Raw genomic sequence first — 27067 nt, forward strand, 5'->3', positions numbered from 1 at the left:
CACGTGGCGTCGGGCCGGGTGGCGCGATGAGCCCTCGACACGGCGCTCAGCCGGATGCTAAACAAACAGCCCAATATTTCATGGCGCAGAGACAGCAGGTACCATGCTAAATGGGACGTGCTGATCTCCCAGCTGCTGCCTTAGTGCATTTACATGCTGTTTTTTTCTTTTTTTTTTTTTCTTTTTTTTCATTTTTGGTAATGACTAACGAGGACTGCCTGGGGGTCTGATCCCCCTTCGCCAACTGATGTCAGCCCGTCAGGTCCCCTCGAGAAGCACACGCCAGCTGTCGGCTCATTTGGGGGGGGGGGTGGGGGAAGAGCAAACATTGGGCCCGTTTCCCCCCACCCTGCCCCTTGGGTTTTCGGTTGGGGCTGGCAGATGTAAGGCAGGGGAGCGGGCTGGTGGGGAGAGCTGCCGCAGGTTATTTGCACATCAAAAGCAGCTTTGCCTCCGACCCTCCATCACCCTGGCGAGCAAGAGGTGGCTCGGCTTAATTGCTCTTTCAAAGGCAGCCCTGGTCTTGTCTCGGCTGAGATTTTTAGGTCTGACTCTGCCTCCCTCCCCCCCCCCTCGCCCTCCCCAGCCAGAAACGGGTGCAGTGACACCGGGGTGTTAAAAGAAGATGCAAATCAGCTTTTCTCCATCTTGAAGCTTATTTGCATCCGCTGATTAGTTCAACAACTAATTCAGACTCCTTCTGTTTGAGGGCGGTTGGCGCTCGGGCAGCTGGAGCGGAGCTGGCCCGAAGCAGGGACCCCAGTGACTGTGGGGGAGACGCACGAGCTGGTGCTGCTTCTCCCCCTTTGCCCCCCATGCCCCGAGCCATCCGTGCCTGCCGTGCTCCGATCGGCTTGGGAGCCCTGGCACACACCGATGCCATCCTGCTCACGGTCAACCGGGCACGGAGAAAGCGCTGGGTATGGCGGGGGAATGGCTTTACCCCGGCGTTATCAGGGCTTTCTGCTCCTTCCTCCCAGGGCAGCAGGGACCGGGCTGAGGTTGTCTTCTTCCCTTCAGCTTTCCTTGCAATCTCACGGTGTCCCCACGCTGGAGCCGGGCCTCCATTAGAGCTGTGCTCATGTGTAACAGCCCTACAAGGGCCAGGTGGTGCCCGCTCCCTGATTTCTGCCGCCTGAGCCCTTCCTGCGGGGGGGACACAGCTTCTTCTCATCAGTAGCTCCATTAAGGTTTTGGAGGAAAAGGGGTGGGACCCTCACCTGGTTCAATCGGAGAAGCAGCCCGGGTTCCCCAGGGCTGGGGTTTTGGTTTCTCAGCGTCCTGGGCGCTGACAAGAAGCTGTCCTTATGGCGGGTGTGCCCTCAGGGATGCTGCGCTGGCTCCGGGACCTGCCCTGGCTCCTGCTCAGCCCCGGTAAGCCTCTGCTTTGCTGCGCTGCAGCATCTGCAGTTCAGTCGTGACCTCTGCAGGACAGGGATGTCCCCTGGGATAACCCGGGATAACAGGGGGTCTCCTCCCTGCCGCTCCCCTGGCCCGGATACATGGATAAGCCTGGGAAGGGCTCAGGGGAGCTGGCAGCAGCCGGGGCAGGTGATGGTCAGAGGTGGTTTCTAACAGAAGGTGCCGCTCAGGAGAAAGAGAGCCCTCGCACGTGGTTTTCCATCTCCTTCCTCCTCGGCAGCTTTCAAAGGCTCTAAAAATAAACTTCCCTCACGCCTCAGGCAGCATGAGCAAAGCCAAGGTTTCCCTGGAAAGTGTCGGCGGGAGCTGGGTGCCTTTTCTGGGGGGCACAGAGCGGCTTGTGTGTGAGTTGGGCCCCCCCCACCCTGCGCTGCGGTGGGGTGACTGCCCCGTAGGGCAGCCGGAGGAGTCGGGGCGAACAGTGTTTTCCTCAATTTGAGTGTTTCCCCCTGTTTCCTGCCCCCCAACCTCCCCCTTTATCTCCCCCCCATGCTGTTTAGACCTGTGAAACCGCCAGATCCATGCGGTGCAAACTGACTGTGAGTCGATCGGTTTTGAAGGAAAACAGCTTAAATAGTCAAAACATGCCCTTGTCTTTCGTTAGGGTGTTTCCACTGCATTTCTCCCTCTGTGATTCTTTTCTCTGCCGGCCGGGGGGGATGGACCTGCCCGCCCTGGGGATGTCCGGGGCTTTGGGCTGTGTGGGGTCGGGATGAAAGTCCGTCTCACCTGCAAAGCGGGGGGGAGAAGCCGTGGAGCACGGGCTGGGAGCGGGGCCGGGCGGATTATCTCCTCCTCTCCAACACCCCCACGTTTGCCGGAGGCCAAGTCGCCGCTTTTCCATGCATGGGTTATCCCAGCTGCACAGCGGAGATAACGCCGCTCGCCCGCATGGCAAAGCGCTCGCGGGGCTGGGAACAACCAGGGCCAGGTGGAAGGATGTCCCCAAAGGGGACCTTGGTGTGCTGCGATAAATGGTTTGTGGCTTGGGGGGGGGGACGTGAGAGGGGCACGGTGAAGCCCTGTGCCGCGTTGCCGCTCACTGGCGATGAAAACCCTCCGAGCGCTGCTGAGCCGGGCACTCCCAGAGGCTACGGAAGTTTTTAAAAATTTATTTATAAATAAAAACATAAAATTACCAGTAGTTTACATCGGTCACCAGAAATAACATCCGAAAAACCTGCAGAAAAATAATTATCTGTACAGGCGGAGCCCGGCCAGCCACGGAGCGGGCAGGGTGGCCGCGGCTCAACTGGGAGCGACACAGCTGCGATGCAGACGGTCACACACAGCGTTGTGCAAAAGGCAGCACGTCGACGCCTCCGGGCGATCACATCACACAGCGCTGGCTGGGGGGACACACACGGGGCTGGGGTGATGGGGACCGGGGCTCGGGACACGGGGCCAGCAGGAGCAGGGCTGGGCAGGCGGGGAGGGCTCTGCCCCCCTCGCCACCCCCGGCGCGTTTGGCACTAGAAAGCTCCTGCTCGCCGTGCGCTGGCTCTGACGTGGGGTGGGGAGGGGGTGCAGAGCCCTTGGTGCGGGGTTATGGCTTGGATGATGCAGAAAATCCCTTCTGGCTTCGCGAGCCGGAGCACAGCCGGGTGCCGTCCTTCATCCCTGATCCTTCGGCTCTCCAAAGCATCCCTCCGCAGGGCTGGGCAGAGGCCGGCTCACCCGGTGTGGCCCCGACCTACAGCTGTAGGGCTGGAACTGGGATTTGAGGTTGGCTTTCCTCCCGCGGACCCTGGCTAAGGATCGGCTTGTGCTGTGCGCTGGGACTGTCCGGGATGCCCCGGAGCGGCATGGTGGGGTGTGGAAGGCACAGACTGGTTTCCATGTGTGGCCTGTGGGGTGAGGGATGCTGAATTTTGCTGCTTGTGCACAGCTTTGAGCCCTTGGCCAAATTTTTGGTATGGGATCACGCAAGAACCCCACCCCTGCAACCCTGGGATGGGGCTTCCCGGGCTGGTGCCCAGCTCGCTAGTGGGCAAACAAATGTATTGCAGTAAAAATACCACTGGATTCGCACAAAGTGATCCCGGCTGGAGACCTCCACCTTGGCAAGCTGGATGCCACCTGATGCCCTCCCGGCTGCAGGGGGACGGGAGAGTCACCGCTGGTGATGTGCAATGGAGCCTTGTTATCCGCTTGCGGGCGGCAGGAGGAAATTTTAAGAGCTGGGGTAGAAAACATAACAAAAGTGGTTGGTTTGGGTTGTTTAACCCGCTCCCATTGCCAGGTTCCCATGGACATAAGGGCACGGGAGGAGATAAGGCAGCCGGGGTTCCCAGGAGGGACAGTCGCAGTGTGCAAGTGAGAGCGTGTGGGGTCAGGGGGCAACGACAGCCCATCTCCCCCCTGATCCCTCGGGTCAGACTGTGGCTTGGAGATTTCTGTTAATTCTTCGATCCAGTTGCCCGTCTGGCAGCTGGAGAAAAGGGACACAGAGCCCTTGTCCGTCAGGGCGGGGAGCGCTGGGCTCGCCATGGCTGTGCGGGTCCAGGGAGGAGGGATGTGCTGTGGCCCAGGGATGGGACGGGTGCAGGGTGGGCTGTGCTCGTTAGTGAAAGGTGATTTCAGTGGGGGTGTCGGCTGTAACGAGGTGGAGGGTGCGCGTGGGTCCTTCCTGAGGCTCTACAGCAGCCGAAGGACAGGAGAAGTGGATGTGCAGCCTGCACCGCGGCAGGAGGCGGCTCCTCGGTCCCACAGTGCCCCGGAGATCGGCACCGACCGGAGGAAGGTTAAGGAGGTGTGAGAGCAGCGCGGAGCTTCCTCGGGGCTGTGGACGGTGGGAAGGGCTGTGGCGTCCCTGTCCCCAGAGCTGTGCCGTCACGGCGTCCCCCCCAGCCTGGAGCAGAGCATCCCCTGGGAGTTTTGCATCATCGGGAGACTATTTGCTGAAGTCCTGTTCCCCGACCGCTCCCGTCACCGGCTTCTCAGTCCTACAAGGGGGCAGAAGGGATGCTGCCGAGGCAGCAGCAGGGGCACGGGGGAGCTGCTGGCACGTCACCATTGGCACGAGTTGCTTGTTCACCTCTGTAACACGACAGGCGACGGAGGGCACCGCCACGGTGCGACATGGGGAGGGGAGAAGGGCTGGTGAGCTGGCCAGGCCACCAGCTCCACTAATAAATACATGGCTCATCTGAACTGTACAAGGCATGGACCGACCGAGCCGCGGGGCAGCGCTTCTCGCCTGGAAGAGATGCCAACCCCTAAGCTGCAGGGAGAAGGCAGACCTGGCTCAGATCTCAGTGGCGATGATGTCCTCGTAGGGGACGTCGGCGCCCGGTATGTCCAGCTCGATGGGCTCCTTGCCATCTTCCCCTGCAGCAAGCTGCTGGAGCATCTTCTCTAGGTTCTGGTTCCTCTTGTACATGTGCAGGTAGCTCTGCTGCAGCTGCTTCTGGTAGTGAATCACCTTCTCCTTCTCCTCCTTCCACGTCTGCCGCTCGTGCTGGAAGCTGGAGGTCATCTGCTCGTTGTTGTCCTGCTCAGCCTTCAGCTCTGCCCTCAGCCTCTCCACCTCTCCCTGCAGGGCTTGAGCATCGTCCGCCATGGCGCAGGGCCTGGCCACCTCCCGGGCTTCGCTCAGCTGCTCCTTGAGGACGGCGAGCTCCGTCCGCAGGTCCATGATCTCCTGCTCCAGCAGGTTCACCTTCTCCCTCAGCAGCTCGGACTCGTTCTTCTTGCGCTGGAGCTCATTCTCGCACACCTCCAGCTCCATGGCTTTAGTGCGCAGGGAGCCCTCCAGGTCCTGGGTCTTCATCTCCAGCCCTTCCATCTTCAGCCTCACCTCCTTCAGCTGAGCCTTCAGGCTGAGGATCTCGGTGGTCTTGGTGTTGAGCTCCGTCTGGGACTCCTTCAGCTGCTGCTTCAGGAGGGAGATCTCCCCCGACTTCTGGCACACCTGCGGGGAGGGATGCAGCACCTGAGTTAGGGCTGTGCCTTGGAGAATGCCAGCAGCACCCGCAGTACCCCATGCAAACCATGCGGGACACAGCCGGGGTCTGGCATGCAGAAACCAAGGCCGTGAAATCCCACCCAGGGAGATGCCCCAGCACAGAGAGTGATGCCCCAGGCTCTCAGTGGGGCTGGAGGGGGCCCCAAGCTCTCCCTGCGTCAACACCCCAGGATTTAGTGAGCTGACACACCTCAGCTGAGGTGTGGAAACGGATGGCGTTGAGGAAGTGCTTCAAGTCTCAATACCCCGTCCAACACCACGGCTCATGCGGTCAGTTAAACTCGCTGAGCTTGTTTCGCCAAACAGACACCCAGCTGCACCCTGCAAAATCCCAGCTGGGAGCCAAGCACGTAAATCCGGCTGGAGCATCCCGCTGGAGCCTAAAGCGTGGCTGGTACAGCCACTCCCCGAGACGGCTGCTGGGGGTTCGGTGTCCAGCCGCTCCTGGTGGGACCCTACAGCTGCAATTTCGGTAGGGCTGGTGTCCAGCCTGGGAAAGTGGCTCGAAAATGCAAATAAACTAGAGATACTGACAGCCACGTGAGAAATCCTCGCATGCGACGGAGCGAAGGTGAACCCCACGCTCCTTGAAGCATGTCGGGCAACAGCTCTGCCTCTCCCTGTGTGGCCGCAGTGAAATGCTGTCGGTGGATGTTATTCAGGCGGGTGAGCAGGCTCGCTTCTGAATTTTCAGCGGTTTAACGGTCTTTGTTCAGTGATGCCCAATCAGTGAGAAAATTAAGCTTAAGCACAGAGTGGAAGGTTTTACTGCTCTCTAATAAACGACCATGGCAAGTCCAAGTAGTTCTTATTTACACATGGGAAGGCAGCTTTACTGCTCCTTTGGGGCAGGCAGCCTGAAAAACCCTGCGCTGGAGGTTGGAAATGCGAATTTATTTTAATGACTGGGGTTTTTATTTAGTAGTTGTTTCCTTATACGATGTGAAGTGCTGAGGGGTTAAGAAGGGCAGTGAGTCACTCAATTATAACTTGCAGAGCCTCCACGCGACAGACCAGGGCTCTCCTTGGCTTTAGTATCTGTCTCCTACAGCCTGGGCTTACTGTGGGCACCATCTGCTCTGCTCACACCCTCCGTGGTGCCGCGGGATGCAGGTACAGAAATGGAGAAGAGCTCCATGGGTTATTGCTGGTGCTGGAGCTATCGCCTTCCACGCGCACGCTTTGCTTTCAGCGTTGGCAGCCCCAGATATCTCTTGGTGCTACGGTGCCACTTACCTCCCACTGGGTCTCCTCCAGCGCCGGGGCGAAGCTGGTCTTCTCCTTCTCATAGGACCTCAGCTTGGTCTCCAGCAGGTTTTGCTCTTTCATGAGGTTCTCCAGCTCCTCCCGGAGCTGCTTCTTCTCCTGCTGCAGCTGGAACACCTGGAGGTGAAGGACCTGCTGCGTCCGCTGGGTTTTCTGTGAGGTTTGTTTGAGCTTGCTATTGCATTTCTGCTTGAGGCCCTCCAGCTCTTCCTTGCAGCGCCGCTGCTTCTCTTCATAAGCCTGGCAGGAGCTGACTTCCTTCTCCTCAAAGCTTGACTGAAGCTCCTGCAGCTCTCCCTCCCTCTCTAGCAGCTTCTGCTCCAGCTCCTGGATGGTGGACTCGTCTGTGGAGATGGGTGAACGGATGCAAGTGGTCTTCTCAGTGGCGTGGTGGTGGGAGGCTTTGCCAGGGTTGAGGATCTTGTTGCCCCCGTCGGAGAAGGACATGGCCTTGAGGCTCATCATGTTGCTGTCCTGGATGATGGCGCACTGCAAGATGTTGTGGGCTGAGCCCCCGAAGCGGCTGATGGGTCCCATGGGCGTGACGAGGGGGTCGAGCTGGTAACTGCTGCTGGTGCTGTGGGTGGGGAGGCTGGACATGGAGTTCCTGCCGGAGTCGGACAGACCCCCCGAGCACAGCACCGGCTTCAGCTCCTGCTCCTTGGCTTTGTCCGAGGCGTGCAGCGGCTGGGAGAGATGACCCCCGTTCTCCGGGGAGGAGTGGAGGATGGCGCTGGACCGGGGCAGCACCGGCTTGAAGGCGGTGGGTCGTGCAGCTGGCTTCTCCGCACCCTGGGGAGAAGAGCAGAACCCGTAAGCACAGCCCGACAGCACGTCATCTGTTGTCCCCCAACCCTTCTGCCCCCAAGGATAAGACCCCCATGGCGGGGATGGCCCCATCAAGGGCTCAAAGCTCAGGAGGATGCTGATGGCTAAATCTGCCTCTGCTGGGTTTGGGAATGAAGGGATACGGCTCGTATTGCCGATCCAAATCCCCAAAAGCAGAGGGTGGGCAGGGTGCCCTCAGCACGTCCCCGCTGCCCCTCTCCTCCCTCTTCCTCAGCACAAATTATTGTCTCTGAGCCTTCTCCTGGACTAGGACGGCCCTGAGGTGGGACCTGCACCTGCTCTGAGGGCAGATGTGGCCCAGTGGACAACCTCCCCCCGCCCCCGCCGTCCCCCCCCGAATCTGGGAACACCATCTCCCCTACTAACCACTTCCAGCTGGCTGGGGAAGGGCATCAGCTTCTGCGGCGTGGGCGTCCCGAAGTCCATGCCGCTCGTCCCGGCTTGGCTGCCCAGCTCCCCGCCGGCAAGCGAGGTATAGTCCGCTCGGTGGGAGCCGTGAGCTTTCTGGCTGACCTTGATGTAAAAGAAGTCCTCATTCTTGCTGCTTTTGGAGCTGGATTTGTGGCTGGAGTCCTGGGAGAAGCCGAAGCGGAGCAGCCCGTCCGAGTACCTGTTGAGCTTTTTCAGGTGGGATGACTTGCGGAGCTTGTACTGGGAAGCTCGGCAGTGCTTGCTGTGGAAGCTGTGGCCGGAGATGAGGCTACTGACACTGCCCATGCTGGTCCCGGGCCGGGGGCATGCAGCGGGGGGAGCGGAGCCCGGCTGAACCGTGGGGCGAAGGGTCCGGGCAGCGGGTAGAGCCGGCTGCTGCTGCGATCATAGCAAAGACCTCGCTGCGCCCCGGAGCTGCCAGCCTGGGGGAGGCAAAGAGAGCACGGTGAGGACAAGCGGCGTGGGAGGCGGGTGCCATTCTGCGCCCGTGGTTTGGGCATCGGCGGGGGTGGTTTCTGACAGTATGAGTGCGTAAACATGTGCTTTACGCGCACGTTTGGGTGCAAGCTGGCAGGGGCATGTGAAAGGGCTTGAGCAAAGGGGGTGCGTGCACCTCAGAGCACACTCTTACCCATGTGCGTGTCCGGGGATGGGTCAGTGTGCATTGTGTGCAAATGAGCTGGTCGGCTCTCGGGAGGGTGCACAGGGAGAGGGACGCTTGCCAAGGCTGGTACCCGGCTGCCAGTCCTGGGCTGCTCTTCCCCATCCCAAAGCCCCGGGTGAAGGAGGGCGGCAGAGGAGGAAGGCAGGGAAGAGCAGGGCTTTCCCCTGTGCCTGGGGATGGCTCCGGGAGCCCCCCACAAGCTGCCTGCGTCTCCCAGGCTGGCTGGCACCTGCCGCGGCACGGCTCCATCCTGCCCTGCACCCACCACTGGGAGCTGCTGGGTACAGTCCAGCTCTTCCAACAAGCATCCGTGCCTCCTGCTTGTGCCATGCCGGATGGATCCCTTCTCCCGACAGCCGCGCGCTCGGTGCTGCGAGATGCAGTCACAGCCTCTCCTATATCAGCCTGTCGCTCCCTGATTTCTCTCCAATTGTCAGTGCTCCTCTTAACCTACCTGAAAAGGGATGCTGTGAGGCTTAATTATGCTTCATGTCTGCACAGCACTTAAGAAAACGAGAGGCGTTATGTGTGTGCTAAGTATTGTGATTACGGTTCAGAGGTATGCGGGGCTGTGCATTAATTCTCTTTGCTATGGGGGGAAAATACATAAAATAAAATCCTCCTGGCTCCTGGTGGCCTTTGCGATGCTCGGCTCCCATTGTCAGGGCTGTAATGGAGATGAACCTTCCATCTAGATAATTAAAGGGTGAGGTGGGGAGAAGGGGGAAGAGCCTCTCATGGGCAGAAGTTAGTCCCAAATCAAACTGAGCTAAATTCTGTTTGCACAGGATGATGAGAGGGACACGTTTCTGCTCTCCGCTGCATGCAGAACTGCTCAAGGCTCCCACTCCCGGTGGTGTCGGCACTGTGCCCTCTGGTCCATGTTGGGCTCCCATCACCAGAACAGGCGTCCTGGGGGTAAAAAGTGCCCTGGGAGAGGGCTGGGTGGTGGAGGGGACACAGACATGGTGTGCCGGGTCATCCTTGCTGCCTCATCCTCAAGGTCTAGAGAGTTGCTCCTGTGCTTTTCCCATTCTTCATTATGTTCTGCCTTAGTCCTGCTCCCGTGCAGGCACCTCTGCATCCTGAACAGGGCAACACAAACCTGTGCTCATCCCTCAGCTTTATTTGTTTTCCTTTCCTCTGTGCCCTGAGGACCCAGATTGATTAAGTGTCAAAGAAAAGTCACAGAAAGACAGAATATCCTCTTTAATCCCTAAATCCATTTTTGGGGAGATTAAGAGAAGTAAGTAAGAACCAAGGTCTGAACTGCTGCCTGGATGCTGATGTGCTAAAAGTGATCGATGACTTTGGCTTCATTCATTTTTACAGGGTAAGAGGCATAATGTGCGCGGAGGGGGAGGAATCGCTGCAGGGAACGGGATAATTGGCACAGGAGGTTGCTCTGCCAGCGTGTGTTCCCGACACCAGGCTTGTGTGTACGCGCCTGCAGAAGAGAAAAGGCAGTGTCACAGCAGCCGAGCTGCCAACTATAGCGACAGCAGCCCTGAGACAGCGCTCAACATGTGCGAGTAGCGGGGGGGAAAAGCAGCCGGTGTATTTACAGACGCCTATGGCAGCGCTGTCAGGGAGGTTTGATGCCTTAAAGCACAGAGCGATGCAGGGTGCATGGATCTGGTGCTCCGGGGATGCCGGACTCACTGTCCCTGTGGCCAGAGCAGCGAGTCCCCTTGGACAGACGCGCCTTTGGGTGCCTGCAGAAGACAGGAGAAACGTGGGGAGGGAGAGCTGGGACTTTCCAGCCTCTTGGCAGGAGGCGTTTCAATCACTCCCAGCCCTCCTACACATGCCTGAGAGGGTTGGGCACGTCTTTTTCTTCTTCTTCTTCTTCCCTCTTTCAATTTTAAAAACGAACACTTCGAAAGGCGTGGAGGAGTTGGCGTTTGTGCACAGCGTTAGCAGAAAGAGAAAGGCTCTGGAGACGGCACAGCCGGGAGCACAGCAAGGGAGCAGAGGGCACAGGTTCTGCTCCAGCTTCGGGACACCCCCAAAAGAAAAGGGGGGGATCAGACGTGTCCCCTTTCCTTGTTCAGCCTCTGTGGCACGTGCTTGCATCTTCCCCTGCGTCAAATCTAGTGTGACTCTACAGGGAGCCAGATCGGTTTGCTGAGCCAAACAAAAAACTAGTCATTATGTACATACATATATATTTAGATGCACGTATATATGTATATTTTAAGGGCTTTTGCATGCTTGGCAACAGCCACGGTTCAGTTAGGTTAGGCACATTGCACAGTGTAAAAGGGGGTAGGAAAAAAAAAAATAAAGAAAGTGATACTGAGAGAGCAGGGTCTGGAAACGCCCCGGCGATGGTGGGTGTCCCAGTCTGTGCTGGTGTAGGGGGGGGCTGCTGGAGGTGGGGTGCGTGCCGGGCTCAGTGGGGGTCTATGTCCGTGGGCACAAGCCGGGAGCTCACACCGTGGCGAGCGGTGCAGGCAACCCGGAGAAGCGTGTAGGGTATCGGGGCTGGGTGTTTGTGGGGTGCACGTTGTCCCCTGTGGGTCCGCGTGTCCCCCACCGGCGTGCGATGGCCGTGCCACCGAAGCCAACTGCGGCAGCCCCCCAGCCGCTCAGCTCCCGGCGCTAAATGTGATTACTTTGAAACGTGATTTTCCCTGTCACTCACCAATTAACCAGGACAGAAAGCCAGAAAAGACACAAGCCTTTCCCTCTCGCTCTGCCGCCTCCAGCAAATGAGCCCTTCAAAGCCCTTTTGTTGGTGGGGTTGGGGGGTGGGGGCCAGGGCGATGGCGATGGCACGAGCCCCGTGTCGGTGGGACCCCCGGGGCGATGCTGTGCCTGTGCTGCGTGATCCGTCATGGGATGTCGAGGGGCTCTTAATGAACCCCATTGAGGTGAAGGGGTGAGCTGGGAGGTGGGGGGCTCCGGCAGTGATGGACCCCCCAGTAAACGCCTGGGCAGTGTGGGCAAAACCCATGGGATGAGGGGCTGAACGCGTCGATGCACCCACTCTTATTTTTGCAGAAACAGAGGGGGGAAAAAAATGAATGGCATCCCACATTCATTGCAGTCATGCCTACCCTGCAATCGCACGTGGGAGAGCGGCTCTCCCCATCGCCTCCTTTCTGAATGGGCTGCAGGAATTTAATCTTATCTCCTCGCAGCATAGTTTCTTTGAAGCCTTTCCCTCTTCCTTGCACCATTTTCGCAGGCGGTAGCTTTCTCTCTGCCTTCCCCAGACAGGTCATCTCAGCAAGAGCCTTCCTTTCCTTGCAGGCTTCGCGGCGTTACTCCCTCCCTGCTGATCCTGTTCTTCTCCCCTCGGTATGCGAAAGCTTCCTTCTCCCCTGCGCTCTCTCGCCTACTCTTTTTCCCCTCTTGAATTATTATTCATCATTTCTGTGCAGATGCACCCACACATTTGGGTGTTTGTTGGGAGATGCAGAGATAATACAGAAGCAGCAGCAGCTGCCAAGAGCCTGGATCCCGGAGCAGCCTCCTTCCTCTTTCCCTCCATCGCTGCCAGGTGATGTGCCCCTCTTTTACTTGGTGATTTGGGTCTTTGAGACACCAGGAATGTGACCCCAGGGGAAAAATCTGGCCATTTCCATGGTGAAAAGCCATGCACGTGCTACCTGGAGCATCTGACTGATGTTTAAATGAAGAGAACGGCTTAATCCAAAACTTGGGAGCGCGGCAATCCTACTGAGCTGGATTTGGGATCTGCAGTCAAAACCGGGTTCTGATTTCTGGACCCCCAAGCCCATGCCCTAACGAACACCATGCTGATGAGATGGACGCACCCTGGACTACATCAGCATCTGCCTGTCTCCGCTCAGACTTCGGAGCTCGGCCCGCTCTCCCCGTGCCCAGCTGGAGCCGAGCTCTCTGAATCCTGCTCATTTTGGTCTCCAAAGAAATGGCAGCAATAGGGCTTGGAGAGCCCCATCAGCAGAGGCGACCTTGCCCCCACCCTGTAATCTTCACCCTAATCGCGCTAATGGGGATGAATTCAAACACCGCCCAGGCAGACGCCATCCTTGCGGTGCTCAATTGTGGCTCGGTGCCGGCGAAGGGCCCCATTACAAGGCTTTCATTCACTCTAATTCATTGTCCCCCGCTCATTCATTGATATTCATTGGGATCATTTTGATCGGAGGCAGGGAGTGAATTGAGTGCAGGACTCACAAAGCGCACCATGTGTTCTGCCCTGATTTGCCATTAGTGAAGGGGGACACTCCAGATGAAGAATAACCAGCCTCAATTACATGTTACATCCACTCTAATAGCCCAGGAGTCCATCACACTTAATGTTATTTCAATGAACACTAAGAGAATTCACACCCACGGGCTGGTGCTTGTTAGAGGAGCCAGCAGTGGCTTTGGCAGGGAGTTGGGTGGGCTTCGTGCCAGTAGTAGACTGTACCGTGTCTCTGCCGGTGTCCCCCGGCAGCTGGGCTCTTACGCCGAGGCCGGTGATCCTGCTGCAGGCCCTGGAGGTGAAGGCGCAACGGCAATAGGAGGGAAAAAGGCAACAAAAGGGGATCTGCATCCGTTTTGAAGCCCATCGGCAGCACCGAGCGCTGCCTCTTTGCACCCAGCTCCTGCAGGAGAACGGCTCAGGTCGAGGTTACTTAAACCCCTTTTCTCCTGCCAGCCCTGCTGGAAAAGCCAAAAAATCAACGCTGAATTCCGCATCAGCTTTGGAAAGAGCTTGAAGGAGCTGCGTGTGCCACTCTTCCATCCACCAAGCAATTGAGGCAGCAGTCCTGACCGTGGATGAGTCAACAAGCGGCTTTAATGGGAGAGCAGGGCAAAATCGTCCCTGTGATGATGTAGGCGGCACTGAGGCGACTGGCTTGAGCTATGTTTGGGGAAGCCAGCACTAGAATAAGAGGAATTTCTCAAATTAACAATGAATCATATTGGCAGAGCGAGCTTTAGAGGATATCGGCTCAACACCCGCTGTGCTGTGCCTATTTCTCCACTGTCTGGTCCCTTGGTGGGGAGACGGCAGCGTTTCCGTGAGCGGGGAGAGGCTCCGGGCCCTGCCTGGGGACGATTGCTCAACCCACAGAAAATTGGTGTAAGTCAGCAAAGTCCCCTGACTTTCAACGTCTGCGTTTCTGCAGAGCCTCGTGCTTTCTCTCCAGCAAATGCTTACTGGACAGTTAGCCTGAGCACAAACTAGTAGCACCAGCAAATATGTGGGCTAGAAAAAGTGATGTATTATTCTTTCTGTCTCCCTAGCCCGAGAGGGATGTAGAAGGGAGACAAACCGGGATCGCTTGGCGCTGGTGGCCGAAAGGCTGTAACCCCAGCCGCCAGGCGTTTATTCCCAGGAAAAGCTGGTGTTTGGCCTGGCAGCCTGCGGGGAGTTACAGCCCGCAGGGAAGTCAGGAGATGAGCAAAGCGACTTGTGGGGAGAGGGATGGGGCAGCACAACCAGGCTCGGCACATCAGCAAACGACGCGGTGATGGGGGACAAAACATCGCCAGCTTCACCTGCTCCCACCTGCCAGCCCAGCAGTGCTCAGCGATGGGATGGTGTGATTAAAGGAAGGCTGTGCCGGGATGGTGATGCTCCCCGGCCAGCCTGTGAGCGCCGCTCCTGCCGACCCAGCGCTGCTTACGGAGCCAGCCCGTGTTTTCTGCGCACAGAGCGACGAGGGATTTCTGGTGCCGAAACGCCTCGGCTCTCCCCCGCACAGCTGCAGTTTATATTAAATAGCTTCGTATGCAAGCAAATCCAAACAGCGTTATCAGGAGCTGGGCTTGAGACAGTCCCGGCCTCCCTCCTACTGTCCCTGTACCACATCTGACCCCGGGGAGGGGTCGTTCCCAAGAGGAGCTGGTCCCGTACGATGCACTGCCCTCGCTGGATGCAAGCGCAGCAACAGCAGGGCATCATGGGAATATCCAAGCGCTGCTCCGGGAGCCTGATCCTCTATGTTATCCCCACCTCAGCTTGGTCTACAGCTCTTTATGTTCCTGATGCCGTGTATTTCTCCAAGTAACCCTCACTCCTACCTGTGATGTCCCCAGCTCTCCCCTTACACCAGCCCAAAGGCTTTCTCACTTTGTTTTAGGTTAAACGCAACTCCAAGATGCTCCAGCTCGACCCAACCTTGGCTCAACCACATGCGAAGACGCCCCACCCGTGCCACCCAGAAACACCCAGACCCCCTCGCAGCTCCGTCCCCGCTCCTGCCGGCAGCCTCGTGTCACACGGATTTGGAAGCTCAGCGGTGATTCAACAGCCGAGCACAGCACCCACACAAGTCGTATCAGTCATGCTCCGGGTACAAAGGAAACACTTGTATGAGACATAGTTAAATATTCCTGGGGTGGAGAGAAAGATCTTTTCAGCTTACTTAATTCCTAAGAGCATCTGGCTTTTCCCACTAATGAGCAACTAATACTGCAATTAAAGCCCTGCTAATTGGAAACTCAGAAATGCTCTGGTCCCTGCTTTTGTCTTTCGCAGGTCTGGGGACTCGCCGGGGCTGTGGCAGGCACACCTGAGCTGCGATGCCAGCGCTGGGGAACGGTCACCACCTCCAGGCTGGTGACTTCACCCCTGTCCCATGATAGGCTCCGTCACTCCGTGGGAAACAGCCGAGACCCCACCGTGCCATGGCACCCGGGGCACCGGTCACCGCCGGCTGCTCGCAGGACCCCCCTCTGTTAACGGGGCAAGTTTCGGGGAGGGGGTTTTGGCAGCCCTGGGGATGCTGCCGGGGAGAGGGGCCTCTTCCCCAGGGAGGACCTTGCAGAAGGTACCATCCACGGATGGATCCGTGAGGCTGGAAGGTGTGAAACGCCCGCTCCTTCCCTCGGAGGAGGGCGAGGGGGCCTTCGCGGCCCCGCCACGGGTTAGTTATTTTGGGAAGCGTCTGGGGCTGGCAGCTGGTGCCGGGGTGGGTGACAGCTGAGCACGGCTTTCACTTGGGATCTGCGAGGCCCCTTCTCGCGCATCTATTTCCGACCCTGTAAAACACAATCTGCCAGGGTGCGGGCATGGGGGGGGGGGCGGGGGGGAGGAGGCACCCAAAAAAGCTGGTTACAAGGAACTGGCTTGCCCAAGGCAGCTCAGAGCCTCCGTACATCTTGCAGGTGCCTCCGAGCGTGGTTGGGAAGTTGCAGAGATGCTGTCCTTTAATTCCCGCGGCGAGGTCTGTGCCTGGTGCTAATTAGCGAAGCTGCAGCCCCGGTCCACAGCCTGACCAGTGAGGTTTGGTGTCCTACACATCTCCCACGCGCCTTCTCCGGGGTCTAATTGATGGAAAGGGTTTGCCTGTCCAGCTAAAAATAGCAAGAACTTCATGTAACTTGAGCTGAGCCCTAAATACTTCTCCTCCCAGCTTTCCGCTTCCACGGGCTTTGCATGTGTCTTTCTCTGTCCCCCTAATGATGGATAAAACAGCAATGAGGGACAGTGAGCCCATTGCCCCCAGGTTATGACAAGATGGTAGCACCAAGGGTTTCTCCCACAAGCCAGCCCCTGACTAGCCACCAGGGAATACCTGGACTAAGGACTAAGGTTCCTTCATCTGCAAAACTCCCCCAAGAGCGTACAGGGGAGAAGCATCCTCTTCATGTACAGGGAAAATTTAGAAGTGGAGCTGCGGGCTGCCATGGAGACAGGGCTCTGTTTGCAATCTTCTCGCCTTCCATTGTCTCTCCTCCTCTCCCAAGCGGTTGAAAAGCAGCTAGGAGCGTGGCCCATGTTGCCTCCCCATGTTCCTGCTGGCCACGGTCGCCCAGCCCACCTTTGCTGTAAGTACTCAGGGGGCCCAGCTGGGTCTCCTCTCTGGTCCTCCGCCTCCTCTAGCCTTTTGGCACCTCCTTGGTGTATCTGGGGATCATAAAGCAAATCTGTGCTGCTTCTCCATCAGCCTTGTTGGGTTGATGTGCAACATGAGCACTGTCAGAATGCATGCACCCACCGTCTGCTCTCCCCTGCCCTTCTCTCACTGGTGATGGCCATGAGCAGCCAGAGGCTGAGATAGGGCTGGTTCTCGTGGGACATACACCTAAAGTCATGGTCTGGAAACTGCCTGCTGCACTGGGAAGCTTTGGCTGCTTCCCTAAGAAAAAGGAGGGGAAATAACTGACCCTGACAGCAGCTAAACCCCCTCAATCTCTGTCCTTAGCAGTCAGTGTCAGAGGAAGAATTTCTCTGAGGCAGGACCTAAAGATCTTCCTGCAAACTAAACTTCTCCATGTCAAGTCTACGCTTAGCTCCACAACACTTGAGCTCTAAAACTAAGCTGTGCATTATTTCCACGCTGTCCTTCCTTGTTTGCGACACCAGTTATCCTGTGGCTTGTCTAAACGCTGGGTATTTTTGTACCCTGCATGATGCTCATCCAAGTGGGAGCCGAGAAAAGGCAACTTCTGCGTGTTGATGAGGAGCCAATCTCGGTCCTCGTTGCGAAAAGCATCTGCTGCGCTGCTGCTGTCTTCGCATCCTTCAACTCCCTCTCTTGCTCTCCAGAGCGCTACATGTCCCTGTCCCTGCTCTGCTCAACCAGGCTTCGATGCGGCAGCCACAGAAGGGAAAAAAAAAAAAAAAAGGCAAATTCAGCCCTCGCTTCCTATTTGCCGCCTCCTCTTTTTTTCAAACTTGGCCCGTTGTGAAAACCACCCCTTTAATGCCTGGCTGCCAAATAGAGCAATTCTCTCAATAGAGGAATGTACATCAAAGTTGCAAGGAATATTCAATTAACCTTTAAAGGAGATCATCCACAACTGGCTTACAGAGATGTCACTTAATTGTTTAAAAAAATAAACACATGCACTTGCGTTGCAGAGGAGCATGTCTGTTGAGACAGTTCGGGCTTCTGCCGCTGTTACCACTGATGTCTTGCTAAAAGGCAATTAAATGTCTAAACGTTCCTTCCAACTTGCATTCTGCGCCGGAACCTCTGGCATAGGCAATATGGCAAGTGGCCAAATTCGTCCCTTCTGCATCTAGGAAACCTCGATAAGCTTCTCTGAGAAATTGCCACTGCTGGCAAATAGCCCCGTGTCGTTGCACGACAGCAAACTAAGACGGACCTTTCGGAGGCTTATTCTCTTGCAGCAAGAGGGAGGCTCTCGGAGCTGAGCACCGCCGATGCCCTACAGGGCAGAGATGCTCAGTTCTCCAAAAGCCAGAGGTTCAGGAGATAAGGCTCTTCAATAAATGATTAAACCCCCTCTTACTCTCAGGAGGAGAGCGTGCACATGCATTGCTACCCTCTGCTGGAAGGAGCTGGCTTTCACAGAGGCCTTAGGCTGCTAAGGAGATGAATGGAGAACTCCTTTTAGCTCAGGAGGAAAACTTGTGTGCGTGAGGAAGAGGAAGGTCTGAACCGGAGTGCTGCTGTTGAGAGGACGCGGTTGCAAAGCCACGCAGGGTCAGCGTTTGCTCCCGCAGCTCGGGAGTAACCCCGGCACTGCTTGTGCATCAGGGTGCCCCCCTTCCCCCAGATTTTGCTCTCCAAAACCAGGCGATGGCCATGTGTGCACGCATTCAGGCCTTCCCAGAAACCATTTGTTGAGCCTTCCTGCACAAGGGGGGGGGCGGGTTTCTTAGTGTGAGCAGGCATAAAAACCCAATGGTAGCAAACAATCATCTGCGTTGCTGGAAAGGAACACAGGAAAGACTTTGTGACCCACGTGCCAAATCTTTGTACATTCCCTGCTATTTTTAACTAATCCCTAATGGCAACCGTCCACTTTGGTCCTGCCCACTCCTCCCGGCCGCGCGCCTTCGCTGCTGCTCTCCCCGACCAGGGGACCGCGCGCTCCATGTCTCCTCCCTGCATCCTGCTCTGTCCCTGCCCGCAGAGGTCTTACACCTACTGGTCTCCTGGGAGAAGCCAGGACAGCAAACCCAAGGGCAGCCGGCAAACAGAAAACATCGAATAAATTAGGCAGGGGGGACTTTTAAGACCTCCCAAGAGAAGGAAATATTTACAAACACATGCGAGTCAGTGGTTAGGGGGGCTATTAAAAAAAAAAAAAAAAAAGCCTCCAAGTTTCCCGTCAGTGCTAAGCTTTTCCTGAGGGCTGGAGGATTAAGGTCCCACGCCTGTGGGTGCAGGGCATGGGCGGCACTGCCCCAGGAAAGCCCGGGTGGCTCCGTTATGGAGCAGTACAGGGCCACGCTCCCCTCCCTGCCACTCTGTGCCGCTTTGAGGAGCGATTATAGCACCGGTTTCCTGCAATGGCTGCAGTGATACTATCTTTTCACACTTGTCCACGCAGCACCTTGCACCACGGGCTCGGAGCTCTGCCGGGATGTCTGTGGGTGACAGCGTCCCATGGAGCAAAGCCTGGAGCTCAGCTCTCGCTGCCAGAGACAGGGACGGGTTTTTTTGAACAGTCTCAAGGAAGGCAGGTACGGGATCCAGCCCTCGACCGGGTTTTGCTCCCTGTTGCGCCGAGAGCGGCTGCTCGGCGGCTGCCCACCTCTCTGCATGCCGCGGATGCCTTACCTGAGCCTGTGCTGAGCATGACTGTACCTGCCCGCAGCAAAATAGAGGCTTTCAAAGAGGGGAAAACAGTGATTTAGGGCAAACGATATCATCAGAGCAAGGGCTTCGGGAGGCACGGGACGGGAGAGCAGCAGCAGCTCGCTGGGGCAGCATCCCTGCCTCTGCCGGGCCCCGCTCTGCAGCAGAGCATCTGCGAGGGACGGGCTTTCCCCTTTCTCACCAGTGCTGTGGTCTCTCTGCCCCAGCCTGGGCTGGGGGTCTGCCCCTGGCGGGGGGCTGGGGGTCTGCCCTGGAAGTCCCTACACCCGCTTGGGCGGCTCACAGGAGAGCTGGCTTTTCTTGAAATCTCATTTTCCTGCCCGAGTTTCACATTCATTTGCCTCCCACCGCTCCGCAGCGCTGCCTCCCAGGGAAGAGTGACTAAGGGGTGGGTGGAAAAGAACGACTCCAGACCAATTCAGCAGCCTGCGGTGCCAAGAGGAGGGGGTCACCCGGGGAGCAGGAGGGGCACCGGCACAGCTGGGGGCTCCGAGGACGAGGGAGCTGCCATGGCAGGGAGCGCAGCCCCTCGAGCGTGTGCGTGCTGTGGGGCTGCGGCTGGAAGCCCGGCAGGGAGCTGAGAGCATCCCCCGTAGCGTGCGATTGTGTTCCTGAGTGCACTTCTGCAGCTGCCATTAATTGCCCCCACCGCTGATTGCACCGATGATTTTGCACTTACAATTCTTTGTCCCACTGATTAATGGCCCTGGTGATTAATTGCACGGGTGAGACCGCAGAGTGGCTAACGGAGGGCTCCGCAGACCCTTGGAAGAGCCTGGCTGCAGGCGTAGGTGTGAGCCGGGCAGGTCGGCGCGGTGGGACATGGAGGGGCTGGGGGAGACAGTGCTCGTCGGTGCGTGGCCGTGACCGCAGGCTGGTGTGGGAGGCTGGGGCCAGGCGAGGAGCAGCCGGGCAGGCTCTGCCCTGGCAATGGTTTCAAAGGGAGGTTAATCAGCGTCTGGAGCGATGGTATCAAAAGGACAAGATTAGTGGAGACTCGCGAGGACTTTTTTTTTTTTTTCTGCTCGTATTCCACTTGCCGCAGCCTTCAGTGAGGAAAACGAGGTCTCGGGAGGAATTTGGAGAGCCACGGAAACTACTGCAGAAACGCAAGCCTGCCTGGGAAAATGGGTCAGGTGCTGGTCCCTCTGCGGTGAGCACACTGAGTCACACGTGTAAGGAGTTCACAGGCCTCAGCTCACTTGTGAACCCAGGAGTGAGAGAGAAAAACCCCCTCAGCACTGCTCTGCTGGGGCAGACCTGGCTGAGAAGTGCCCAGGGCTTGGCACTGCTGGAAGGGGCTGACGCCAGGGCCAGGAGGGTGTTAGCAGATGGGAACAGCAGGAGATCAAATACAAACTCCCCAGGGAGAAGAGGGTTCGTAGCAGGGATGCAGTGGTAACGCCGCTGCAGCTGGGATCCAGGTGTGTGGGCACAGCCGTGCGGGGGAATCGGGGCTGGGGGGCTCTGGATGGGAGCTGTCAGGGCTCCCCCACAATCCTGGGCCAACTTCTGTGTGTGGGACCCTCCTGCCACTCCATTGGGAACCTGCAGCCGGGGCCAAACATGCCTGAACTATGAGGAAAAGTGAGGTGCTGTCTGCAGAACCCAAGCAGGCATCCGCTGCCCCTTCGGAAATGGCAAGGTGCAAGCTCCTCGGCTGGCTGAGCAAAGAAGGGAGCGTCGTGCTCCAAGCCTGGTGCCCATCTCCGTGCTTGTTCCCCACCGGAGTCGGCAGCTGCCGGGGCTGTGCAGATCTGGCACCAAACGCAGAGCATCAGTGGGGTGAGAAGTGACAGCCTGGAGACGACTTCTGCCACAGCCACGGCAACGCTCAGGCACTGCTTTTAAAGGCAGAGGTTAATCCCTGGCTTTCCAGGACCTGGGTGGGCACCCCCGGGAGCTGCAGTGACCTCCCCTCCCTGCTTTTACCTGTGTGCCCAAATAGGCACGGACCCTGCAGCCTGCACAGGGCGCACGCACACCGAGGAAAGCACCGACAAACCCGCCTGGCCATGCCTATGTGCACCCAGGGAAAGGCTAAAACACTTCCAGCGATACCTGGCTGCATGCTCACACGCAATACCCGCATCCAGGTGCAATTAATATTGTCACACAGAGGAACCCGATGCCCACACGAGCCCCCGTTCTTGCTAATCCTCTTCCACCCATGCTGCCCACCCGCTTGCTGCCCGTCCCACCCCACGCACACTGGCGCTACCGGCAAATAATTTCTACCAGGAGCGGGCAGCCCCTTTCCCGGGGGTGTCTCAACGCTGATGACAACAAACCAAAGGCATCTGCCCCCTTTTTTTTTTTTTCCTCTTCCCGGAGAGTTTGGGGACTGTGTAACCAGAAGCAGCCTGAACCAAGGTGCTGAACAGGCAGAATTTTCTCGTTGCCTTGAAAAGAAGTTTTCCAGACTTCAGAGGGAAGTGAAAAGACGGAGCTGAGCCCTGTGGGAGCCGCTGGCGGCTTCGACCTGGCAGAGGGATGTGCAGCCGAGGCGGGGGGGGGGGGGGGGGTAGGACACACACAAAACGACACACATTTAACCCTCTCTCCCGGGCAGCTCCGACCCCGCGGGCTCGGGCAGCGGCTCCGACCCTTTGTGCCCGTTGTCCCTCGTCACCGCTGGGTCGGGCCGGCAAAGCTGCAGCGCCGGGCACCCCCGGAGCTGCATCCCCGGTTAACCCCAAAGCGACGCGCTCCGCTCGCAGCCCCTCGGGGAGCGAGGGGGGGTCCCGGCCGCGCAGCTCAGCGCATCCCCCCCCTCCCCGCCCCGTCCCCTGCCCGCAGCTCCCCGGGCAGCGGTACCCTGGGGGCCGGCAGCGTCACCTCCCTCCCCACCACCACCTCCTTCCCCGCGTCCCCCCCGTCCCCAGCCGCGGGGTTTCGCCCACCTCGGGTGGCCGCTGGCTGCTCGGCGCGGCGGCGCGGCGCTCGGCGGGGCTCCCGGTGCGGGCCCGGCAGCAGCATCCCCGACGCGGCGGCGGAGGAGGAGCCTGCAGCCCCGCGCATCGGCCCGCCCCGCCGCAGCCCCCGGCCTTTGTGTCCCGGACCGCGGGGTGTCCGTGTCCCTCTCCCCCCGCCCCGTCGGTGGGTTGGGGAGCGGGGGGGTGCCTTTGCTCGCTAAAGGAGAGCAGGAGGTGAGGGGGCTTTGGGTGAACGCGGCCGGGTTTGGACCGTCGGTGCGGCCGGGGTTCGGGCTGGCGCCTTGGGAAGCTCGTCGGGAAAAGAGCCGAGAGCCCGGGGAAAGCAGCCAGCAGGGAGGGAGCTCGCCCGGCCGGGAAAGGTCTGGGCTGAAGTTCCTGTTTTGCTTGATTTGGAGCAGGGACTTGAAGCCGAGTCTCCGATATCCCCCGTTTTTGGGGTGAGCACCGGGCTGGGCCGGGGTGTGTCTCGCTCATGCCACAACTAGTCCTCCCCGCAGAAAGGAGGACGCGTTCCCCGGGCCTCTGACCACGGGGAACCGAATTGGCGGGACTGTGGCCACAGCCGTCCTAGGTGCAGCTGGGGAAACCGAGGCACGGTACCTGCAGACCTGCCCCATCCCTGGAGGGGTTCAAGGCCAGGTTGGACGGGGCTTGGAGCAACCTGGGCTGGTGGGAGGTGTCCCTGCCCAGGGCAGGGGGGTGGAATGAGATGAGCTTTAAGGCCCCTTCCAGCCCGAACCATTCCATGATTCTATGATTCTGGGACCTACTTCAACTGCGACGGGCGCAGAGGCAGCTGCGCTGTCAGGTATCAGCAGAGGAGCCTCACCTTGCTCACGCTGATGCTCACTTAAGTGGCTTTGGCTTCTCAAACAAGCCACCCCCTTGGCTGTTCTGCTGCAAGTGCCCATCTGGATATGTTTATGGGCCGAAAAGCAAATAAAGGCAGGAGAAGGGGAGAGCTGAGCCACTGCAGCGTGTGCACGGGTGGCTGCCCCCATCCTGGCGCCAGTGCTGTCAAGCCTGGCAAGAGTTTGCTCTCCGCATAAGCAGGTACCTAAAACATCCCAAAAGCAGGCTGAGGTCAGTGCGGGCTGAGGACCTCCTGTGGGGCTGCGAATTGCTGTGCCAAGGTGGAGATGTGGGGGGAGCAGCCTCCTCACCCCTCCTGGCCTTTCCTTTACTGCTGAACAGTGGGGAGGGATGCTCTAAAGAAAAATCCCTGAGCATTTCTGCTAAAGCACCTTCCTGAAGCGATTCAGGCTGGAGCCCTTGTACTGATTTCTGTAGCCTAAGCAGGCTGTGCTTGTCCACAGGCAAGGCCCATCCTCTTGTGAAGGTTTTTTTCCAATATCAGGAGGAAGCCGAGCGGGTACCCACACGGACTATGAATTCCCAAGCACCGAGCAGCGTTTGGCGTGTCCCGCTGCTCCCCGGTAGGCTGGAGCCCGGTCGGAGGTGCAGTTATATTCCCACATCCCTTCCGTCCCGGTACGTCTGCCCCTGGGGAAATCTGTTTGCCTCCTTTTTCCTCACCTAGTTGTTAATCTCTTCCTACACGGAGGCAGGTTTCCTGCCTGCCTGCGCTGAGCCAGGCCTGTTTGCCATCGCCAGCTGACGCAGCGCTCAGGAATTCGCTGGCTGGCTGGCAGCACATCTGGACTTGCCCCGCGCAGGGTGCTGCGTGGCCGCGTCCCGGTCAGGTATGCAGCAAGGGAGGCTCCCCCCCAGCTCCGGCACACACCTGCGGCTCCCCCGAGCCCCCCGTCGCCTCCTGCCCCTCTCAGCGCTGAGATGGAGTAGGGAAGGGGGTCTGGGAAGACGGGACCCCCAGCGTGAGCTGGCACATGACGGCGGGTGTCTGGCTGAATGGCAGGAAAGCCACACATTCCCTTCCCAAAGCCGGTGTGGGAAACCAGCCAGGGCACAGCATTGAGTGTGCACATCCCTGCGCACACACAGCCCCAGCAGCAGCGCAGGGAGAGGCAGGTGGGTCCTGCAGGACCCCCAGGAGTGAGAGGACCGCAGGTCCTGAGGGACGGGGACTAAACCGGTCTCAAACTGGTCTGTGCACCCATCAGCCCGGTGGGACTGGACTCCTGTCTTGCGGACGGTCCCGCCGCGGTTGCCAGCCTTGGGCAGGGCTGGAGGAGAGCGGCTGGGGCTCGGCGCCGGGGTTTGCTTTGCTCCCGCTGCGGGAGCCCGGCCGGCGCCCCGCGAAGAGGCCGACGGTGCGAACCAGAGCAGCGAGGTCTGCCGCCGCCCTGCCTTCCACCAGCGCGCGCCCAAATCCCAGCCCGCGGCTCCCACTATCAGGGCATTTGACACTGAGCGAAAATAGTTACGCCGGGGTGGAGCACGGGAGAAGCGAGGCTTTAGCTCTGCACAAACCGCAGGGCTTTGATTTATGGAGCTGGCGCTCGGCAGACGAGATCCACCCCCCTGCTTTTTTTAATATTGTTTCCTGGCAGCTTAGTTGGTTTCTCTGCTGATTTGAGCAACGCTCCCACAATCCTGTGGGTGCCTCGTTGCCTTGAAAGCAGTCAGCTGGAATTTGCTATTTTAGGACCTAAAAATTGAAGAGAGGAAGAGGAAGCAGAAGAAGGAGGAGAAGAAGAAGAAGTGGAGGAAGAAGAAGAAGGGGAAGAAGAAAGCGTATTCATGTGAGCGCAGAGGAATGGTTTAGCAGGATTTCACTCGAGGGGGAAAAGGCACAAAAAAATAATTATGATTCATTTTCAGTCGAGCGGAGCTTCGTGTTTCTATAGTAAGTCATAACAAAACAAGGGTGGCGAAGCCAAGAAGTTATTTGCACCAGATGGGCCAGCGGTTGTATCTGCAGCTTTTCAGGAATCGTCCTGACTTGGGCAGATTTTGCAGCCGGGAGTTCAGGGGTTCAACCACCATGGGGGGGGATGACACACAGGGTGGCAGGGGGGGCTGCAGCTCTGCTGTGTCCCTTGGCTGTCCCTGCCTGGCTGTCGGGGGGGGACCGCTGTCCCCCCATATCGTCACCCGATGGGCCCGGTTGCTGGAGCGGCTCCTCCTGGGCTGAAACTCGTCCTCCCCAGCTCATCCGTCCCGTTCATGTCAGCACTCGCCCCGTCTGCCGTGTCCTCGCCCCCGCAAACGAGTCTGACGACGGGGTGTTGCCTCAGCTCCCCGAGTCACCTGGAAGCTTTCCCAGGGCAGGGGAGCCCCGGAGAGTAATAGTAAAGGGCCCTCGCGGAGATTTGGGTTATTGAGGATCGTGGGGTGCTCGGGCAGATGCAGAACCCCTGGGGTTCTGTCCTGCCAGCACGGAGCTTGGATTTCCCCGGTGCTGGGAGCTGAGCCCTGGTGAAAAACCTCCCTGCAAACACGTCCCTGTCTTCCACCTTCATTAACGGAGAAATGAAAAATTCCTCCGACAAAATCCAACCCCCCAGAAAAAAATAATTTAAAATACTCCACTTTTTTCACCCTCGCTGCAAAGAGGCGATGAAGCACCAGCGACTTGTTTCCTGGGGGTGGAATTTGGGCAGGGGGTGGATGAGATGCTCACCCGCCTCGCTGGAGTCTGGCACCTCCGGCGGCTGCTGGCAGTGCCGGGACCGGCTGCGTTCAGGGCGCAGGTGAGTCAGTCCCCGATCCCTTCCACTCGATACTAGTCTTTCTTAATCACTTCACATCGTCATCCTGGATACAGCCCTAAGTGGATTTGCATGGATAGATTGAATAAGAGTCCCCTCTCCCTTATATTTTAGGATAAAGGATAAGCAGAAATGACAAAGGCAGGATTTTTTCCTCTTTTTTTTTTTTACTAACAAATTATTTACAAATCCATTGAAATTGGATATAACTTAGTTCATACTAATTTACTGCTCTGTAAGGGTAGTTCAAGATAATAAGATCAGCGATAAAAGCAAGAAGTAGGTGTATTTAATGACTTTTTCCCCTACAGAGCTATGAAGCAATATTGGAAGAGTGAGGCAAGGCTGGGAAAAGGAAATGAACCCGCAAAATGCTCCGGAGGGTTGGAGGGCTCAGATGGCACCCGGAGGAGCAGGATGAGGACGCCAGTATAATAAATAGTACCTTTTGCACATGAATTTTAAATAGCAATAGAAGCACGGGATGCGAAGCCAAGCCGGGAAGCCCTGGGAAGGGGCACCCAGTAGGTTCATCCTCCCGGGAAACACGGATGCTCCACCGGGGGGATGCACCCTGCTTGGCCCTGTGCGGGGATTTGGAGGTGAAACGCAGCAGGGAAGAAGGAGCGTTGGGTGTTTGGTCGTTTCGGCTGGGCAGGTGCGTTACAAATCACAATTAGCCTGGGAACCTGCTCGGCATAATTGCGGCGGAGCTGCAGGGACACGTGCGCGCTCACACGGGCGATCCTGCAGAATGAAAAAGAAGCCGGTTTAGCCGTCCTGTCGGGGGGTAAATACTACGGGAGCGATCGGCAAGATAGCGAGAGCTTATGTATGCGGCCAAGGAGGATCTCGGCTGATGCTAGTGGTGGCGACTTCTGTGTCACGCTGGCTTTGCTTTGAGCTTCGCAAGGCTGTTGTGCAGGGGGTGATGCATATTAATGCATATTAATCAGCTCAGCCCCGCTGTGGCCAAGCCACCAGCTGATATCCCTGACGTGACCGTGATATTGTCCTCATTGTGCCGCACAAAGCGGTTTCCAGCCAGGGCTGGGGGTATTTCTTGTTTTGGATGAGGTGGAGGGGGGAATCCACCCAGCTGATCCCCCTCCCACCGGAGACCCTTCCTGACGGGGCTTCAGCGAAGCGACGTGGCACTTGTCAGCGCTCCTCCGTGCTCTCTCCTTGCACGCTCTGTAGTTTTAGGGAAAATAAAGCCAGTTGATGCTGGAATGAAAAGTAAACTCCACGTGGCCTTCCCAGCCTAGCAGCAGAGTCTCGCTTGGGGAGTTCAAGCCTCCTTAGACGAGACTTTGCTCTCAGCTCCCTTTCCCGGAGCCCCGAGAAGCGGCCAGCAGCCCTGGTTTCCATCCCAGCCAATTGAGGAGCAA

The 27067-nt window shown here is 58.0% G+C and overlaps 1 protein-coding gene and 1 long non-coding RNA gene across 4 annotated transcripts; one reads left to right on the forward strand and one right to left on the reverse strand.

The window, feature by feature from the left end:
• Positions 1 to 4223: 4223 nt before the first annotated feature.
• Positions 4224 to 22118, reverse strand: LZTS1 (leucine zipper tumor suppressor 1). Of its 2 annotated transcripts, XM_054224919.1 has the most exons (4): positions 22012 to 22118; positions 7871 to 8358; positions 6626 to 7447; positions 4224 to 5335 (listed from the first exon to the last, which is right to left on the reverse strand). In XM_054224919.1, exons 2-4 carry the CDS (start codon positions 8219 to 8221, stop codon positions 4670 to 4672), a joined length of 1839 nt encoding a protein of 612 aa, XP_054080894.1. In that variant the 5' UTR covers positions 8222 to 8358; positions 22012 to 22118; the 3' UTR covers positions 4224 to 4669. The 2 variants fall into 2 exon arrangements, with proteins under 2 accessions (XP_054080894.1, XP_054080895.1); XM_054224920.1 differs by lacking the exon at positions 22012 to 22118 and having other exon boundaries at positions 7871 to 8442.
• Positions 22110 to 27067, forward strand: LOC128919586 (uncharacterized). Of its 2 annotated transcripts, XR_008469909.1 has the most exons (4): positions 22110 to 22257; positions 23361 to 23535; positions 24611 to 24707; positions 25988 to 27067. It is a non-coding gene; the product is annotated as an uncharacterized LOC128919586 (long non-coding RNA). The 2 variants fall into 2 exon arrangements; XR_008469908.1 differs by lacking the exon at positions 25988 to 27067 and having other exon boundaries at positions 22113 to 22257; positions 24611 to 25192.

The sequence above is a fragment of the Rissa tridactyla genome, chromosome 20 (assembly GCF_028500815.1).
Source record: "Rissa tridactyla isolate bRisTri1 chromosome 20, bRisTri1.patW.cur.20221130, whole genome shotgun sequence".
In the NCBI taxonomy this organism is placed as follows: Eukaryota; Metazoa; Chordata; class Aves; order Charadriiformes; family Laridae; genus Rissa; species Rissa tridactyla.

What these genes read in the sequence shown, in the direction of transcription:
- LZTS1 (XM_054224919.1), bottom strand. Translation starts at nt 8,221, where the DNA reads ATGGGCAGTGTCAGTAGCCTCATCTCCGGCCACAGCTTCCACAGCAAG. An exon ending in TCCCCAGCCAGCTGGAAGTG is followed by an intron (nt 7,448 to 7,870) that starts GTTAGTAGGGGA and finishes TCTTCTCCCCAG; the next exon opens with GGTGCGGAGAAGCCAGCTGC. An exon ending in TGGAGGAGACCCAGTGGGAG is followed by an intron (nt 5,336 to 6,625) that starts GTAAGTGGCACC and finishes CCCTCCCCGCAG; the next exon opens with GTGTGCCAGAAGTCGGGGGA.